An 18,027-nucleotide genomic window follows, 5' to 3' on the forward strand; every position below is an offset into this window, starting at 1 on the left:
TGATCTGATTTGTGAGATATGAGAGACTCATTGACATTTCGAAGGCAGAGGTTATATTCACTAGGGTTACTGGGACTGCCCAATTTTCAGTTTCAAATGGTGAAGGAAAACATCGTGAGGAAACCTGCATACCTAAGAATTTTCTTAATTCTCTAGGTGTGTGTAAGTCTGGCAAATCCGCATTGGGCCAGCGTGGTGGACTATTGACTTAACCTCTCTCATTCTGGAGGAGACTCGTGCTCAGCAGTGAGCCGAATATGGGTTGATAATGTTGATGATGATGATGAAGTACATAAAACAAAATTCTTCATGTGTGAGTGGAGTAGCTAAATTCGGATTTTTGTGGTGATTTTGTACGCACGTAACATATGTAATAATATAAAATCGTTGATAACAGGTATATATATTAGAAAAAAGAATTTCACGTGAACAATGTCGCGGGCTTGCGCTAGTTATAGATAACTAGTATTTATTATGATACTAAAATTCTAATCAATGATCTGTTTAGTCAATGTTCTAAATAATAGTTTATATCATCCATTCATAGAGATGAGCAGCCAGAGGGCTGTTATATTAACATCTTTTGTTCGTTTGGCCTACTGGGCTGACTTAACCCTACTTTATGCGACCGACCCTATGATGCGTGGTCAATAGTTATGTGGTACTTTAGACCTGTAGGTATCTATTAAAACTTTTTCAGAAGACGGATACCTATATTATATCATCATCATACAACCCGCTATGGCTCACTTTGAGCACGGATCTCCTCTCGGAATGAGAGTGGTACAGTCCTGTGCGGATCGGCAGTCTCACTGGAGTCTGCCAATCCTCTTTAATTCCTGAATTTCCTTAATTCTCAGGTATACAGGTTTCCTCGCGATGTTTTTCCTTCAGCGTTTGAGACACATATTATTTAATTTCTTAAAATGTACAAAACTGAAAAAGTTAAAGGTGTATGCCCAGGCCCAGATTCGAACCCACACCCTTCGAAATCGAAGGCAGAGGTAATATCCACTGGGCTATCACGGCTCTAGTTGGTTTATTAAATAAAATAAAAAAAATTTAATAAAAAAAATACAACCGACTTCAAAACCTAAAAACGTACCCACTAAACTAAAAAGCGAAAAATAACATCATAATATGTTCTACCTGCTGATCAGTATGAAGGCGGTGCTAAGCCGGTGATGTATTAATTCAAGCCATGTGAGAATATCTTATAGCTTAAGATTTTGCAGAAAAAAGGATTTTTGAAATCGGTTCAGGCGTCTTTGAGTAATCGGTGTACATACATAAAAAAAAATATACCGACCGAATTGAGAACCTCCTCCTTTTTGAAGTCGGTTAAAAACTAAGAAGGTATGGTCCAAGAAGTCGTAATATCGACATTAAAGGGTTAGTTCTCACGTCACCAATGCGTTAGACTATTGAAATCGCAGCGCACAAGATGCTGATGTGTAGTATATAAACTGCGGCCTGCGAGGAAGGAAGCATCCAGTGTTGATACTATAAACAGCCCCTATTTAAAAGTTTTCATTAAAAAAAAACAAAGTGAAAAAAAGTATGAATTCCGTTATATCGGCTGTCATCGTCATTTTGGCGGTAAACGGTAAGTTTCTAATCCCCCAAATAAAAAAAAAATAATAAAACGATACTAATTAATTAATAAATTATAATTGGTAAAGTAATCATTTAATAACAAAAAAGATTTAATTGATTTATTGATACCTAATTAAAATATTTTCATTTTATAATTAGGTTAATTCTTAAATAATTTATTAAATTAAACTTAGAGTAATAAGAAAATCATAATTTAATGAATTTCTAAAGACCTAAACAATTAATTTGATTCCGTTGATTTTATTTGAATCGATTGACCGATTCCTTAATCTACTAGCTACAACAAATGTAATTATGGACCGCAACGAATTCGCTTTAAATAATAATTAATACTTGCAGGTAGGTTGAATATCAACTTTCATGAATGTTCGATTCGATACTATGAAATTTATTTAATCCTATAGTAATACTATGAAATATAAAAATTGTTTAGTTGAACGTTAAAATTATCGTCGAGAATTCTTATAATAATATTCCTATTTTAATATAAACTTGTTTAAAGTTGCTAAATAAATAAAAAGACGTGGAAAAACAAATTAAAAAGTAATAATTCTAAATATTATATTTTATTATTTAGAATACCTGAAAACATGTTATTAGTTTCGGATATTATACTTAGTGAATACCAACTTGAACTAAATCAAACAGAAAGATCGGGATTAGGGGTGTCTTTTGTTTTACGAGTAATTCGAATTATAATCGATGAGGTGTGTCAATTTTTATAGGCATCTAAATCAATTTACAAAATTAAGATTTTGAAATACTTGAAACTCTCTATTGTCTACATGTTTCCAACAGGTATTTACATTTACTACATAAACCATATATAGAACATATTATGTTCCCGACCGAATTGTTTTTTTCGGCCATGGCGGGCAATCTCATGGTGAAATAAACCATGTACACATAACACAGGAGATTATAAAGTGCACAAGTGTATTCGCAAGCACAGATGCACTCTCTTCGTCCGATGGTACGACAGACCGACACGACTGGTGAAAGATCAGGCGCAGGACCGACGGTTTTACGTGCTCTCCTCTTTTCTCCTCTCCTCAATTCTAGGCTGCTTTTTGTATGAAAAATCCCATTAACGTATTTTTTTGGCCTGACCCGGGAGAACCCTGGACCTCATTGTCGGTAGCTGAATCAGCTAGTCTAAGATGTAAAAATAAGATAAGCTACCTCGGTTACATCAGTGTGGATCGCGCCGCGTTGCAAGAACCACGTCATGACTAAGGGCCCCGTACGAGTTCGAAACTAGTCGGGCATACTCCGACCTTATATAATATGAGCTACCTCGTTGGTTCAGTAGCTTGTGTGACTTCAAAAACTATGCCTTGAGCTCGACTACCGTGTCGGGCTATGAGATACTAAGCTTTTCTTTCTTATAAGATGTTTTTTCAGTTATAATTCTCAGCCCGAGGTTAAGTTGTTGGCAGCATGTTAAGCCTTCCCAGTCATTATCATTAGCGATTGATAGTGGTCATTTAATAATTAAACATCACCCTTCACCCGCCAGACCGCATCGAACAAGCACGGTGCGTTTAAGCTTCATATTTATACACTTTTAATAACCTAAAAAAAGATAAACCTGGCTGAGATTATTGTGGACTCTTCTCGGACCAAGGCGCATTTGGAACCCTCGTAACTTTAATTTTAAGTTTCCGAATAATTATTATCATCATTAAATAAATAAATATACTTAAACAATACACATCACTATCTAGCCCCAAAGTAAGCATACAGAGTAGCTTGTGTTATGGGTGCTAAGATAGTTGATATTATAATATTAATATACAATTATATACTACATATAAATACTTATATAATGTATAAATACACACAGGCACTGGAAAACACCCATGCTCATCACACAAATATTTTCCAGTTGTGGGAATCGAACCCACGGCCGTGGATGCAGAAAGCAGGGTCACTACCCACTGCGCCACGCGGCCGTCAGAATCATTATCTTAAGTTTAATATTATTACCTGACGTTTCGAAAGAGCTTGTAAACTAAGTCTATTTGAAATAAATGAATTTTGAGTTTGAGTTTTTGAGCTTATATGGTGGCCTGGCCCTGTTAAAATATTATTACGATGAAACATTATTAGACTATTTTTTTCCAAGTAACGAGAAACAAAAGAATCTAGATCCGTGCATTTAATTGATAATTCATAAGAGATAAGATCGAAGGTTGAATATCAACTTGTTATAATGCTATGTGTATTATGCCTTGGCGTGCGAACAGTTTTGGAGGCGAGTAAAATCACGTACGATGTATGGAGACATGTAAAGCACGTGGCCTCTTCCTTTCGATACACATCGCGTCGCAAAACATCCGACAAAACAATAATGTGTAGACACTAGACAGGGACGTCTCGTACGCCGATCACCCGTGGGCACACCACAATTTAGGGCCCAAATGTATAAAACAAAAATTGGCATGTATATTACGATCACCCTTGGGCACACCACAATTTAGGGCCCAAATGTATAAAACAAAAATTGGTATTTATATTACGATCACCCTTGGGCACACCACAATTTAGGGCCCAAATGTATAAAACAAAAATTGGTATTTAGATTACGATCACCCTTTTGCACACCACAATTTAGGGCCCAAATATAAATGACAAAAAAAAATGCTATTTATATTATTAAACGTATGTATTTGTACGATAAATATTATAATAATGTTTAGTAGTTATATTAATAAAATGAATATTTTTAAGTAGCAAAACGTGCTTTAATTTTTCAACTGTGAAATGCTAAATAGCTTATTTAAATCTGACTAGTAATTACACGTTTCAGGTTTGTTAGCGCGTTTGCAAAACATTTCAATTTTATTACATTTTGTTATCAAACCATATTCGGGCTGCTGAGCTCGAGTCTCGTCTCAGATTGAGAGGGGAGAGAATTAAGAAAATCACACGCAGAGAATTAAGAAAATCCTCTGGTATGCAGGTTGCCTCACGATGCTTTTCCTTCACTGTTTGAGACACGTGACATTTAATTTCTTAAAATGCATAATGAATACTGCGATGGGTGTTACGTATTATATATTATTGGACTGTACAATTTTACATTATGTACTTACTAGCAGACGCCCCAGTGGTTCCGCGAGCGTAGTTCCCGTTCCCATAAGAATACTGGGATAAAATATAACCTATGTTACTCGGTGAAGATGTAGCTTTCTATTAGTATAAGGATTTTTAAAATAATTTTGGTAAATGTAGAGATTACCTCTAAAATCTAACTACCTACTTTACCTCTTCATAATTTGTTTTTCGTGAATGCATTTTTATCGAGAGCCACACTAGAACGGATGTTATGCAGATATTAATCCATAAATGCACATTATTAAATTTAGATTTTAATATACATAGTGGTAGGTATACATTTCCGAGGGCTACTTCATTGAACTGTTCTCTAGATCATGATTATCCTAAGTAGTTATGTCGTTCCAAATTGCACAAATATTTTTTTTCTTGTTCATTTCTGTAACATAATTTAAACTTGAGGCGAGCGTTGGTACTGAGAACACAAATATACTTAGCCGTCATGTTTTACTTCTAAACTCTCACAATCCTATAAAACATCTTACAATAAAAAAATTCTTGATGATACGAGTAAGACTACGGTAATGAAGAAAAATATGGTCCACCTATACTCGTACTAAACATAATATCTGGAGTAGTTTGCTAGCTTCCGATAAGGCTGAAAGCCGTGACAAAATTTAGTTACAACAACATTACAAGTAATTTCGTTGGTAAGTCAGTATAAAATTAAATTTTCAGTAGAATAATTTCTGAAAATTAAAAAAATAAAATATGAATGAAATCAAAGCTATCATACGCCCCTATATCTGTAACACCTAGTCGTTATGTTTTGACCTGAGAACAACTCAGAATATCAAGATATGCTTAAGGCTATGGACCATAGCTTTAGGCAAATAAAGTTTCAAAGTGACTTTGACCGCCATACCTTACTACAACCTTACGCTACCTTGAAACTACTCATCTCTCTAGTCACAGGAGACATTTCAGCTAGGCAGTAGTGGGCTTTTGATTGAAATAATGACTACCTAAATATTCATAACTACAAGCGTGAGTAGGGCATTTCTTAAAAAAAATCTAATATTGCCAATACGTACCTAGATAATGCATGACCTAGGTACTAAGCGGTTAATATTTGCTAAAGATAATGAATTATAGTAAGCGTGAAAATTAGCAAATCACAGCTCCGACCTCAAATCTAGGTTACATAATCCGAAGGAGGTCGAAATTGTTTGTCATTTTCATTTAAATGCACTTAGGTATCCTAATAATACCTACGTAGCTGCTTAAACTATAAGACTCCTTTTTAAAATAAATATTGTAACAAGGATCAATAACTTAAATCAACTCTGATAATTTGTCTATAATGCGTTATAGCTAACTAGGAAAATTTCATAAAGCTCTTAAGTTAAAAATAATGAATTAGGTACGTATCTTTCGAAAACCACTAGGTTTGGTATTATAAATTTGTTATCTACAAAGTACATAGGTAGTACTAGGTAGTAGTAGTACGTACAAAACGCAATGTTTTAATCGCCTATTTTCTGTTTCTCTAATCTAAATCCTCGAATTCGGTAGCTTTTTAAGTTTTCGACTAATTTTTATCACTATTATGTAATAATCTACGTTTACTGATTGACAAATGAATTTTGACTTTAACTTCTAAAGTAAAACTTTGCAAAGGATAAGGCTTTTTATTTTTCAATACTTTAAAGAATACAGTACAGTGCACATTCTACTTATAATAACATCTCATCGTTTATAACAACAAGTACCTAATTACATTCTTGTGGATGGTACTGTCATTTTACGCTCCTTAATTAACTGGCAATTCATGGGGTTTCCGTTGTAAATAATTGTCATTATGGATTTCATAAAATCTTAAATTCAACTGCAATTGCAAGCGTAGGTACGCTAATACGGCGTTTAAGCTGTTATATTGTCAAGTAACAAGAAGCCTTCTTTACTTTTTTGTAGTCCAATCAGAATTTCCTTGATTTATTATCATGTACTTATCACGAACGCTTTCTATTGTAATCCATGTGATATGGCAATTTACATACAAAACAAAATAACCAATTGATTTTATTCCAATTATCCTTTTTTCTAACAGTTTTGATGTACCTAATACTAATTTAATTGAGCCGAATAAAGTATCACTTTTTATAAACTATCAATTGAAACGGTTTTGTTTTAAATCGGTTAATAAATCTAGTAAGACTAATATATTTTATTATAATTACATTAATTCAAGATTCGTATTCCTATCAAATCTCATTTTATGGATGTCCAATTGACAGATTGCCCACAATTCAATGCCTTGTTAGGTATAAAAATATTCAAAAGTACGTGTCATGCGTACGTATTGTCAATTGACTCGGCTAAAAACGTGTGTCAAAAAATAAAAATCTATGCGCCACTTATTAACGATTCCGGCCACGGGCCAAGGGTATTGTATAAGACAATCCTATTATGCTTCATTATGCAAAGCTTAAACCAAATTATGCATGTAACGAGTTATGGCACTTTTTTTACGACGTCGCGAAGATATAAATCAATCTGCCATTTTATTGAGCACTTACATTTTTAAACTGGTTGTGAACTTGACTTCGTTCCGTACGTAATTCCAGTATTTCAAATTATCTACCTGGTATTAACAATTAGCCTTGTTGAATCATAAAACACCTATTATTAATTTAATTTATTTTAATTAATTAATTTATTTTATTATTAAAATTATTTGAAATATTTATAGAATAAATAAATTTATTATATATATAATATATATTTGTGTTAAACACAAACAAATAAAGTATTACTTCCTTTATTTTCTTTTGCACAAATAACTGCAAAGCGAAAGTGGTCATCAACTTATTTAAAACAAATTTCATTTTACATTTTATTACTTTGGGTATACAATTTTCAAAAATTATTAATTGTATAAAATTACTCAAGGTGCTAACTCCAAAAGCGATAGTTTCATTTACGCGTTGATACTTCATTCAGTTTCTTTTTTTTACATTATTTACGTATTAAACAGGTGTCGCTTTCGCTTTTTTATACCAATTATACATAATATAATATAGCCATAAGATTTCAGAATTGAAAAACTATCCACGTAAATAAATAGATTGTTATATTTCATACCTTATTAATTGTTGCAAAACAATTGAGGTAAAAGTAAATAATAACATTATTAAGGAAATGAATAAATAGCCTATAAGTAGGCACAGAACAATAAGTTGGCAATTTTGAAAATACTAATTGCAATAATTAATTAGGTAGGTTCTTAACTATGTTAAGGAAAATGGAAAGCAAAATATTAAACATCTATTGTAAAATATGTCCTTAGTTTTATTCAGAAAAAAATAGGCAAATATTTATAATCCTGTGAAAACACAATTTCATACAAAAATAAACGGATACATTTATATGACCTCACTTCCATGGTACCTAATCTCATAACCAGAATGATATTCTGTTAGGGCAAAACTGAACGAAGTGATGTTTTAAAATAACATATACGAATTTACACTAAGATATTTTTAAGTTCAGATATTAGTTAGGTACCTGTGTACATAGTAGGTACTGATACTCGTACATACAATAGTACATGCTCTACTTTGTGTGCATGTAAACAAGATTCCTTTTAAATTCGCTAGATGTAAGAGTTCGGTCACTATCGTGACTTCTTATGGAAATATGTGAAGGCAATAGAGAAAGGTTCGTCGCATTGATGTGGCTATTCGCTTCAGCTTTACTCGTAACATCGAACACATCAATATCATGATTAATAAATTAGTAAGATGTAGTAGCAACAGTGTCTCTGAACAGATTGTTTGTCAATGATCGATCGCTTGTTTTGATAACATTCACCATTGTCTCACGATGTGAATAGGCAGATGACTTATTTTAATAATACATATTATAAATTGTCACGAACATAATCAAATTGTGTTACAAATTATAACACGGTTAGAAGATGACATTTTTAAAGAGCTAGGTACAAGAGAATAATGGTGCATCTACACTGAAACTGTTTTCTCTTAGACAATTTAGCGACGCTTGTTTATTAATATTTTTTAATTATTTTTTATCATTTACTCAGATTTGTTTTGTTATTTCGTGTACGGGCCCAAATTGTGTGCCCAAATATTTCGAGATTACTGGTTACGTCCAATCACCTACCTAATAACTAAGTTAGCAAAACATTTTTTTATTTTCGACTCTTAACACACTAAATATTTTTTATTATAATATTTTAAATTATAATATATGACAATGTGCCAGACATATTTCTAACATAAAAGACGACTTTTAAGTAGGTACTAAAAGGCTAAGTTTTCAATGAAAAAGAAGAGTTGGTTGACCTCAGAAATGCTGGTCTGAATACATTGTACAAATGGCTGGGATGGTATGGGGGTGATTGGATGGATGTATGATAAGGCGGAGGAGAAGGAGGCCTATACCAACTTACCCATAGAATCCCCATATCTTGAGATATAAAATAATAGTAGGTAGGTACGCTAACTACACTGACAAAATGTATTTACTTAAGTACAAAAATGTGTATATACTACTATTATACATTTACAAATATTTAATTCAATACATTGAATTGTACAACTCACAATGATAGGTAACACAAAGTCATGTAAATGGAAATGTCATGGAATTCAATAAAGGCTCTATTATTATTATATTATGTAACATTGTAAAGGACACGAGTTGAGGACTTCAAATTGTTTTTTATAATAATAATTAATCCTATAAACTCAATCGATAACGATAAAATATTTACCAAATACTAACTGAAGGCTTTCACCTGACTACGGCAAAGCCAAACGGAAGGGTGAGTAATGACTGGCAGTCTATGCAGGTAGGTAATAGGTATGTTTGTAGTTTCCACCGTAGCGCATAAACTGGGTACTAAACCGATTTGCTGGCTTATGCTATATTATAAATTTCATCAACATTTTATAGGACGGAAACGCCTATCAATCCGAGGCAATATCACCGACAACCGTACGCTTTAGATCGAAACACAGCAGACTACAACGAAGACGAGGTTCCCGATATCTGACGTCACCCTGGCGTGATGCTTAAACCCACGATCTCGGGCGCGACCGGACTGATACAGTCAGACCAAAACACCATTCTAGAATGGCTCTTTAAGCCGAGGTCCGAGTCTCAGAGGAGACGCCCTTAGAGAGTCGTTCCGCCGACATCTTCCGTTTCCGTCTTCAGGCTACATCAGGCGATGCTTCTGCGCTCGACCAAACCCCCGGCGACGCCGCTGAGGTTAAGGAGCCTACGGCATTTTTTTCTGATTGTGTCAGAAAAAAATGCTGTTCAGCGGCAAGAATACAAGCATTGTAACAAGACTTATCGAATAGAATAGTGAATAAGAATACGCGAATACTATTCCATCCATCGTGTCATACCGAATACGAAATAAAACCACGAAATATTATGAAAAATCACACATTGCCATCTCAAGAATACATAGACAAGACAATATCGCCGCAACATCATAAGAATTATAACCTACTTACTTCATTGTTTTTTTTTTCAGTATCGACGGCGTTCGGATGGGGCTACCGAGCTTCTGACCAGCGCCGATGGGCGGTGCTTCACCCAGCTTGCGGGGGGCGGCAGCAGTCCCCCATCGCCATCACCGCCAGACAAGCCATCCCCATCTCTATACCGGCCATGGAGCTGATTGGTTACCAGAACCCTTTGCCGGGACCACTCACGACCACCAACAACGGACACTCAGGTATCACATGTCTACACTACACACAAGATATTTTTTTTTATATAGGACTTTGAAGTGATCAAAAGCTATCAACCTACATCTAATAATAATCTAAAGTTAGTAGCGTGCACTTTTTGTTTTCTATTTAAACTCCTTCATCAATACAAACTATTTTTTTACAAAATCTTACCTATTCGTGCAATTTGTACCTTCGTATAGTACTTACCTTATTTATAAACCTTTTTTCAAATGACGCCACTGTCTACCTCTAGATAAACAAACGATACCTAGGTTAAATTGAGGATTAGAAGGGGCTACTAAGATTAAGTTATTGGACATTATCTTAGTATCATAATGATATATTATAAGTTTAGGTTAAAGTAAATTACTAATTAGTCACATAAGTAGGCTAGATCGTAATTTTATGAAGTACTAATTGGTACTTTACAATAGAAAAAAAAAAAGGTAGAGCTATCTTTGTCCCAGAAATCCACCTGGAAAAACTTATTGATTTAATTAATTATCGGGTGACAGTTTCTGAATTTCTATATAAGTACTCTACAATGTAATACGAAACATCTTTGCAGTGGCACTAACAATACCAAAATACTCATCGGAAGAAGAGAAAAAAGGTTTCCGACTGCCCTACATCTTCGGCGGTCCGTTAGACAACGAGTATGAGATAGAAGGGCTCCACTTTCACTGGGGAGACAAGAACAACCGCGGCTCGGAGCACACACTCAATGACATGAGACTGCCTCTGGAGATGCACATTATACACAGGAACAAGAAGTACCGGAGCCTGGCTGAAGCCTTGCAGCATCCGGACGGGCTTTGTGTCCTTGCCTTCTTCTACCAGGTTATTAAATATTGTTATTATTCGACATTTATAATGCAAAAACAACTTCTTTTTCAACTGCTTGCTCCTATATTTGAGTTCGATTGAGCTAAGAGACAATGATGACAAGAGCCTGGAATAGCCAGACCTGCGTCATTTTATAAAAGCTGAAAGTTCATCATAAGCACGCGATAGGCTAGACTTTGGACCGTGGTGGTTATAAGAGGTAGCAGATTTCAAGGTTCCCGTCTGACCTTCAATGTAAAATCAAATAAATCGTTTTACGTAGGTTACTTTCCAATTTGAGAAATTTAAAATAAACGTTTGAAAATCCATCTAATTAAAGGAAATACCTACCTATCTATGCTAGAAATGCCATCAACAAGCCTCGAGCCTTATGAACTCTCGAATACGAATTTAATGCTAAGAGACCGTTTTTGAACTTTTTTCTTTTTTTTGACTAACAATTAAGACTTCTTGGTTGGTCCAGTACTTAGCCTGGGTTCTGGGTTCGCAATCTAGTCGGACATTATTGAGATACTGAGATTTACTTTCTTATAAGAAATTTTCAATTAAAAATCTGATCAAGTTTAACATCTGATAGTGGTTGTTAATAAATTTAATATTATCACCGCCCGCTAATTGGAGCAGAATGGCGAGTCTAAGGTCTATATTCCCTCTCCTTTAAAGTGGGAGGCTTGTCTCTGTAGGTATTAGACCGTTATAGTAGGCTGATAACGATGACTAACAATATAATCAGTCAGCACTATAAACCATCGCCGTGATAGCCCAGTGAATATGACCTCTTTCTCCGATTCCGGAGGGTGTGGGTTCGAATCTGGTCCGGGACATGCACCTTCAACTTTTCAGTTGTCTGCATTAAATGAAATTATACATATATCACGTGTCTCAAACGGTAAAGGAAAAATATCGTGAGGAAACCTGCATACCAGAGTTTTCTTAATTCTCTGCGTGTGTGAAGTCTGCCAGCGTGGTGGACTATTAGCCTAACCCCTCTTATTCTAAGAGGAGACACGAGCTCAGCAGTGAGCCGAATATGGGTTGATAACCACTATAAAGTATTATAAAAACTTTTTCAGGTAGTGGAATTCGACGCCAAACTGCTCACACCCATCGTGAAGAACCTGTCCGCGATCGAGAACTTCAACAGCAGCACGCAGCTCCCACACACTTTCTCCCTGTCGTCCATCCTGGCGGGGCTGGACGCTGAGCGCTTCTACACGTACAAGGGCTCGCTCACCACGCCGCCCTGCGCTGAGGCCGTCACGTGGGTCGTGTTCTCCGACTACCTTCCCATCTCCGTGTTCCAGGTAAGAGACAATACTAATGAGACAGTTACTAGTCCATTGAAAAGTTACATTACAGGGTTGCGTTTTCTAAATGACGCAATTTTATATTTTTTGCTGTGTAGGGGGGGTCAGTGTAAAGCTAAAACCAAGTTTGTGGGGTCGCCACCCTTGTCCCGCGGTCGCCATCTTGAAAATAAGGGTTGAAATGGTTTTTACGATATATCTCGTAAACTATTCAACTGATAAAAAAAAATTGTTAATATTTTTTTTAGCAAATTAAATTCTCTACAACTTTGGTTATGTAATTTTTTGTCGTAGAACAATAAATACAAAAGTTATAAGCAAAAATGTTCAGAAATTCCTCTAAAAAACGCAAGGTAAGGCCTAAAAAATGACACATTTCAATGGACTATACATACCAATGGCATACAATGGCGTAGCTACCCTAGTGGCAGTTTTCATACTGTGACGGTCGCGTAACGTAAACGCGCAGTTGCAATTGAAACAGTGCCATCTAGTGTCACTACTGCACAACTGTTTCAGTTCCAAATAAATTCACGTTTACGTTTACGCGTCGTCACAGAAAACATTGAAAACCCCCACTAGGCACTCTGATGAATATTTTTATTGACAAAACCTAACCAGTTTAGAAAGTAGTGGAGGCCCATTTTTTTCATTTACACCAGGGCCCTTGGTGACCTAGCTACGCCACTGGTGAGATAGTTAGGTATGTTGTTGTATTGTAGTTCATCTTGGCGGAGCGAGTTTACACCTACAATGGATCACTCACGGCCTGTACCCATGCGGCACGTCGATTCTCTTCCTACAAACGCTTAACGCTTCGAAAACTAACAAAATGTATCGATAAGGCAGATCCGTTACCTGACCTGTCGATAGCAAATGTCATTCTCATACATTTTTTTGTTAGCGTTTGTAGAAAAGAGAATCGACGTGCCACATGGCTACGTACACTGTATGATAATTGTTAGAGCGTTATGTATAATTGTATATTATATATAATTGTATATTCTGTGAAACAGGTAGAGATAAGTACAAAAGTTAATTTTTTGGTGTTCCTAAATAAGGTTGTTTACCTACCTACTGAGCTCAGAATAAAGAAATCACTACTTATTGTTTTTAATAATCGTAGCCCATGAGTAATTTACTTAGGGCGATCCCTTATCAGTGCGTTGTGTCGACGCATTGTATGCGACACCTGCGTTGCGTCCTCTGTCGTTAGTTTATTAAAACTAAGTACTTAGATGATTTAATTTTGAACGTTTTTATTTGATTTCAGATGGATAACTTCCGCGGTCTGCTCTCTAATCTGAACCTGCCACTTGTAGACAACTTCAGACAACTCCAGCCGTTGTTCGGACGGCGGATCTTCGTCAGGATCACGTCCAAAAATCCGAAGTTCAAGAAAACTAAACTTCACTACTCAAAATGGGACTGGGTAGGCCATAAAAAGAGTGAAAACGACGTCGCAGATTTCGACGACTAAACTATATACTGTAATTCCAGACTAACTGATCTTGTAACTAATCTTAGCACTCTACGGGTATTAAATATGTTTAAACACCAAATATTTGACGATAAAGTTACCAATTCTAGTAATTAATTAGGGTACACCATAATAATGAACCAAGTAATTTATTTACAAGACTAACTCATACCATTCAAGTTTAATTTTGTAATAAATAATTTGGATTAAGAATATTATGAAGAACTGAATATGTTGTTCACGTAACATAACTAAATTATAACTGAAACTGAACTTTATCTTTGACAAAAGCGCGCGCGCTTTAATGTTAAACACTGCCGCGTTAAAGTTTTGGCCACCAGGGCCAGCAATTCTCTTTCTACTAACGGTAACGCTTCGATATTTTGTTAATTTTCGAAGCGTTAGCGTTTGTAAAAAGAGAATAGATGTGCCACTTGGCTATTTATTCGCCCACTTTAATATACTCGCGTCATATTAAAGTGGGCGGATAATTGTGCCTCTGAGTATATTTTATTTGATGTAGAATTATTATTATTGGTTATGTGAACAATTTGGGTTTAGTCTACTTGTTTATGGTTGTGTGCACTGTATCATATTGAATATGCGTGCGAATAAGTATTATTTGTGTAAGTTAATATAATAAATGTAAATAAATAAAGATATAATAATATTTTTGTTTTATTTATTAAAAAATATATTTACACTATATTGTCAAGAACAAAAAGAATTTGAACTAAAATTAAGTTGCATAGTTATCAGCACCAAACATTGACTGAAAAAAAAAAGAAGACAGCTAATAAGCACCGTAAATAAATAAAATTCTATGATACAGAGAAAAAAATTAAAAAGTATTTAGAAAAAATGTATTTAACTTACCAGAAAACAGAGAAATTAATGCAAACCAAAACAATAAAAAACCATGCACAAAGATATTATTTTTGGTAAAATAAAACACACACTTACAGTTGCGATAATATTATAATACATTTTCAACAGTCTATATAATAATAGGGATGATGACAGTTTTTTAAATTGTATATAAATTAAGAGTATACTAATAGTAAAGCAATTTTGTAAAAGGAACAGGGTATCTGCCCTTATTACTTTCGGAGCTACAGGGATTTAAAGTGTCAGATTTGCGGCGCTGCCGCGGATCCCTGAAAAACGCCCCATACAAAATGGCTCGAAAAAATGACGTCATAGGCAATGTAATGATCGTTAGATTTGTATGCGCGTTCAAACAAAATTACTAATATCTTTGTTATTTGTGCGTTTATCTTTATAGTTCATATATTAAAAAATGTCACATTTAATGCAAGGAAGCTAAAACTGTATGAATTTTCATCTAATTACGATAAAAAAATTTTAGTAGTTTTTGAAATTTTAAAATCTCATTTATTTTGCAAATATCCAGACAATCTTTGCTTTTTATGTATAAATTAGTTAATATTGACCCTATTTACCCGAATGTATCATAAAAATCAATATATTCAAACCTAGTCATCATCCCCATTGTTTAAAAAATATAACTAATTAATGAATAACCCTTTTGAATGATAATAATTTATTAAATATTGAATAATTAAAGTTTCTTCATAACATTGGTATGCTGCGTTCACAAATACTGGTTGGGTGGAATGTACATATTATTATTAATAAAAAATCCATTTTAGTTTTTTGCTATTTTCACACTAAAAACAAACCTATTAAATGCATTTTTTAGTTAAAATGGACCAATATGTTAGTTTGGTTTTATTTATATGGCATATTTTAATATGATGTGCCACTCGAATATAACAGTATTTTGATAAATAATACATGAAAAACCATGCAATTACAATGTTTAGCGTACCAAGTCATCTGGGTTGAACATGCCCTGAAACAAAAAAAAAAATGCTAATACAAATTTTATTTTCAATGAACTTGTATGTATAAAACAAATTTAACAGTTATGTCTTCTTGATTTGTTTTTTACTTGTGAAACTGATAGTCAGATGCAATCTCTCTCTCCAAAATACAGTGTGAGGTACTCCAGAGGTGGGCTACACGCAGGCATACAAAAATCACAATGCTAGAGGCAACTTCAGGTGGGAGCATCAGGTATGTCATCAGGAATAACTATAACCTTGTATTGTGCATCTTATTGCACTATGGCCTTATCCTTTCTACCACATAACAGCAGGACACCAAAAACTGTGGCATCCTTGTTGTAAATGTCCATTTGGAGTGCCCTTCCGGCATTTGTTTCCTGTCACTTATAATTTAAACACCTTGCTCCAATTTAGACCACATTAAAGCTTTCCATGAGGCTTAATTTTATTGTAGACAAGCACAAGCCAATATGGCATAAAAAATGTTAGGAAACATCAAAGAGATTGCATCTGTCTATCCTGTATAGATATCACACTCTGACTTTAAAGGCAGTTACTTAACAAGAACTTATTTATATTTTATATGTACAATAATCAGCAAAGCAGAGCCAAATGTTACCTTAGCACGGCGCAGAATGGAGTCCTTGCTGGCGTCATAGGGGTGGTCTTTGGATGGGATCTCCAGGACTGCAGGCACTGGTGATGTGTGTGAATCAATCACGTGACGGATCAACTCAGCTACATTCTGGTTGATCAGGATGATGTCAATGTCATCACGCTTCACAAACCTCTTGAAACACTCCTCAACTTCGCTTACTGGTGTATCTGAAAATATTTTTAAAATGGGATAGGAGTGATAAATGTTTTTCATTATGATTGTTAACACCTCAATGTACATAAATAAATAAAATCTGCTGGGCAACCACAATTGGAGGGAGGCATCTATAATAGTGCTATATAATAATATATATAATATGCACAATAGATTGACATGACTTAACAGTGATTCAAAGACTGACAGTAACCAGAGACCTGTTCACTGCTAATGTAAGAAGTAAGAATGTAAATAATGCAACAATTGAGAGTTGAACATGATCTAATGGACAATTTATCGGATTCATAGTACAGAGAAAATACCTATCTAAAACTTTGGAGTCACTTTTTTATTAGAGGTAGGTTCTTTAGTAGCTTAGGAGAGTCCTTAAAAAAAATCTTAGTATTTTCAGCTAAATAACTAAACTCATTTTCGATGTTAAAGAAATTAAAATAAAATACTTACTTTTATCTACAACCATAAAGTTGGGATGTCTGTTTTTATTTATTTCGCCGATTCCTCCCAAGAGGAAACCGACACAGGTGTCCTGAAAAAGAGACAGAAACTGTATTACCAATTTTTTAAACATATATTGTCGATCTAAAAACAAATATAAATAAATATATTATTGTATTCATGAAATTTCAAAGTAGAAGCTGGAAAAACAATCATACTACTAAGCTTATCGAAACAAAGAATCGTTGTACATACTTCATCGCCGATTACGCTGATGAGTTTTCCTTTTACAGCAGCTTGGAGGGCCATGTTTTTGTATTTTTTTAATGAAAATTTGCGAAAATCGCAGAAACTGAGAACTGTCACAAGAATTCGTCACCTGACTATGGATTTTTGTCTGAATGTTGGCTAGATTGACAAAACCATAAATACTCTTTGACTTATTGGCACGAATCGGATCGGGTTTGAATCGATTGTTGTACCCAAGCGCTCAAATAAAAAGTGTGAAACAACTCATAATGTCTATGGTTCTATTGAGCCCAGCCTATTTTATTCCTAGTTGTTCGGACCACAAACCAAACGGCTAATAGGATCGGACTACTATGTCTTTACGCCGCTCAGACTACTTTAATATTTTAGTCGAGTACTAACAATTTTTGGATTCACCGCCCAAAAAACATTCATACTCGACTAAAAAACTAAAGTAGTCCGAACTAGGCCTTAGGCCGGTAAAACCAGAAATTGTTCGTACTCGACTAAAATACCAAAGTAGTCCGAACTAGGCATCTATCTGGCTCAAAGA

At 34.7% G+C, this 18,027-nt stretch overlaps 2 protein-coding genes across 2 annotated transcripts; one reads left to right on the forward strand and one right to left on the reverse strand.

Moving 5' to 3' along the window:
- The first annotated feature begins 1,465 nt into the window (after nucleotides 1-1,465).
- LOC112052978 (carbonic anhydrase 7) lies at nucleotides 1,466-14,754 on the forward strand. The gene is made up of 5 exons (XM_052884696.1): nucleotides 1,466-1,606; nucleotides 10,250-10,453; nucleotides 11,020-11,291; nucleotides 12,371-12,601; nucleotides 13,878-14,754. Exons 1-5 carry the CDS (start codon nucleotides 1,561-1,563, stop codon nucleotides 14,082-14,084), a joined length of 960 nt encoding a protein of 319 aa, XP_052740656.1. The 5' UTR covers nucleotides 1,466-1,560; the 3' UTR covers nucleotides 14,085-14,754.
- LOC112052982 (V-type proton ATPase subunit F) lies at nucleotides 14,739-17,640 on the reverse strand. Its single transcript, XM_024092235.2, has 5 exons — nucleotides 17,481-17,640; nucleotides 17,235-17,316; nucleotides 16,575-16,780; nucleotides 15,937-15,960; nucleotides 14,739-14,856 (listed from the first exon to the last, which is right to left on the reverse strand). Exons 1-5 carry the CDS (start codon nucleotides 17,532-17,534, stop codon nucleotides 14,824-14,826), a joined length of 399 nt encoding a protein of 132 aa, XP_023948003.2. The 5' UTR covers nucleotides 17,535-17,640; the 3' UTR covers nucleotides 14,739-14,823.
- Between the last annotated feature and the right edge of the window lie 387 nt (nucleotides 17,641-18,027).

Source organism: Bicyclus anynana, chromosome 12 (assembly GCF_947172395.1).
Source record: "Bicyclus anynana chromosome 12, ilBicAnyn1.1, whole genome shotgun sequence".
Lineage (NCBI taxonomy): Eukaryota > Metazoa > Arthropoda > Insecta > Lepidoptera > Nymphalidae > Bicyclus > Bicyclus anynana.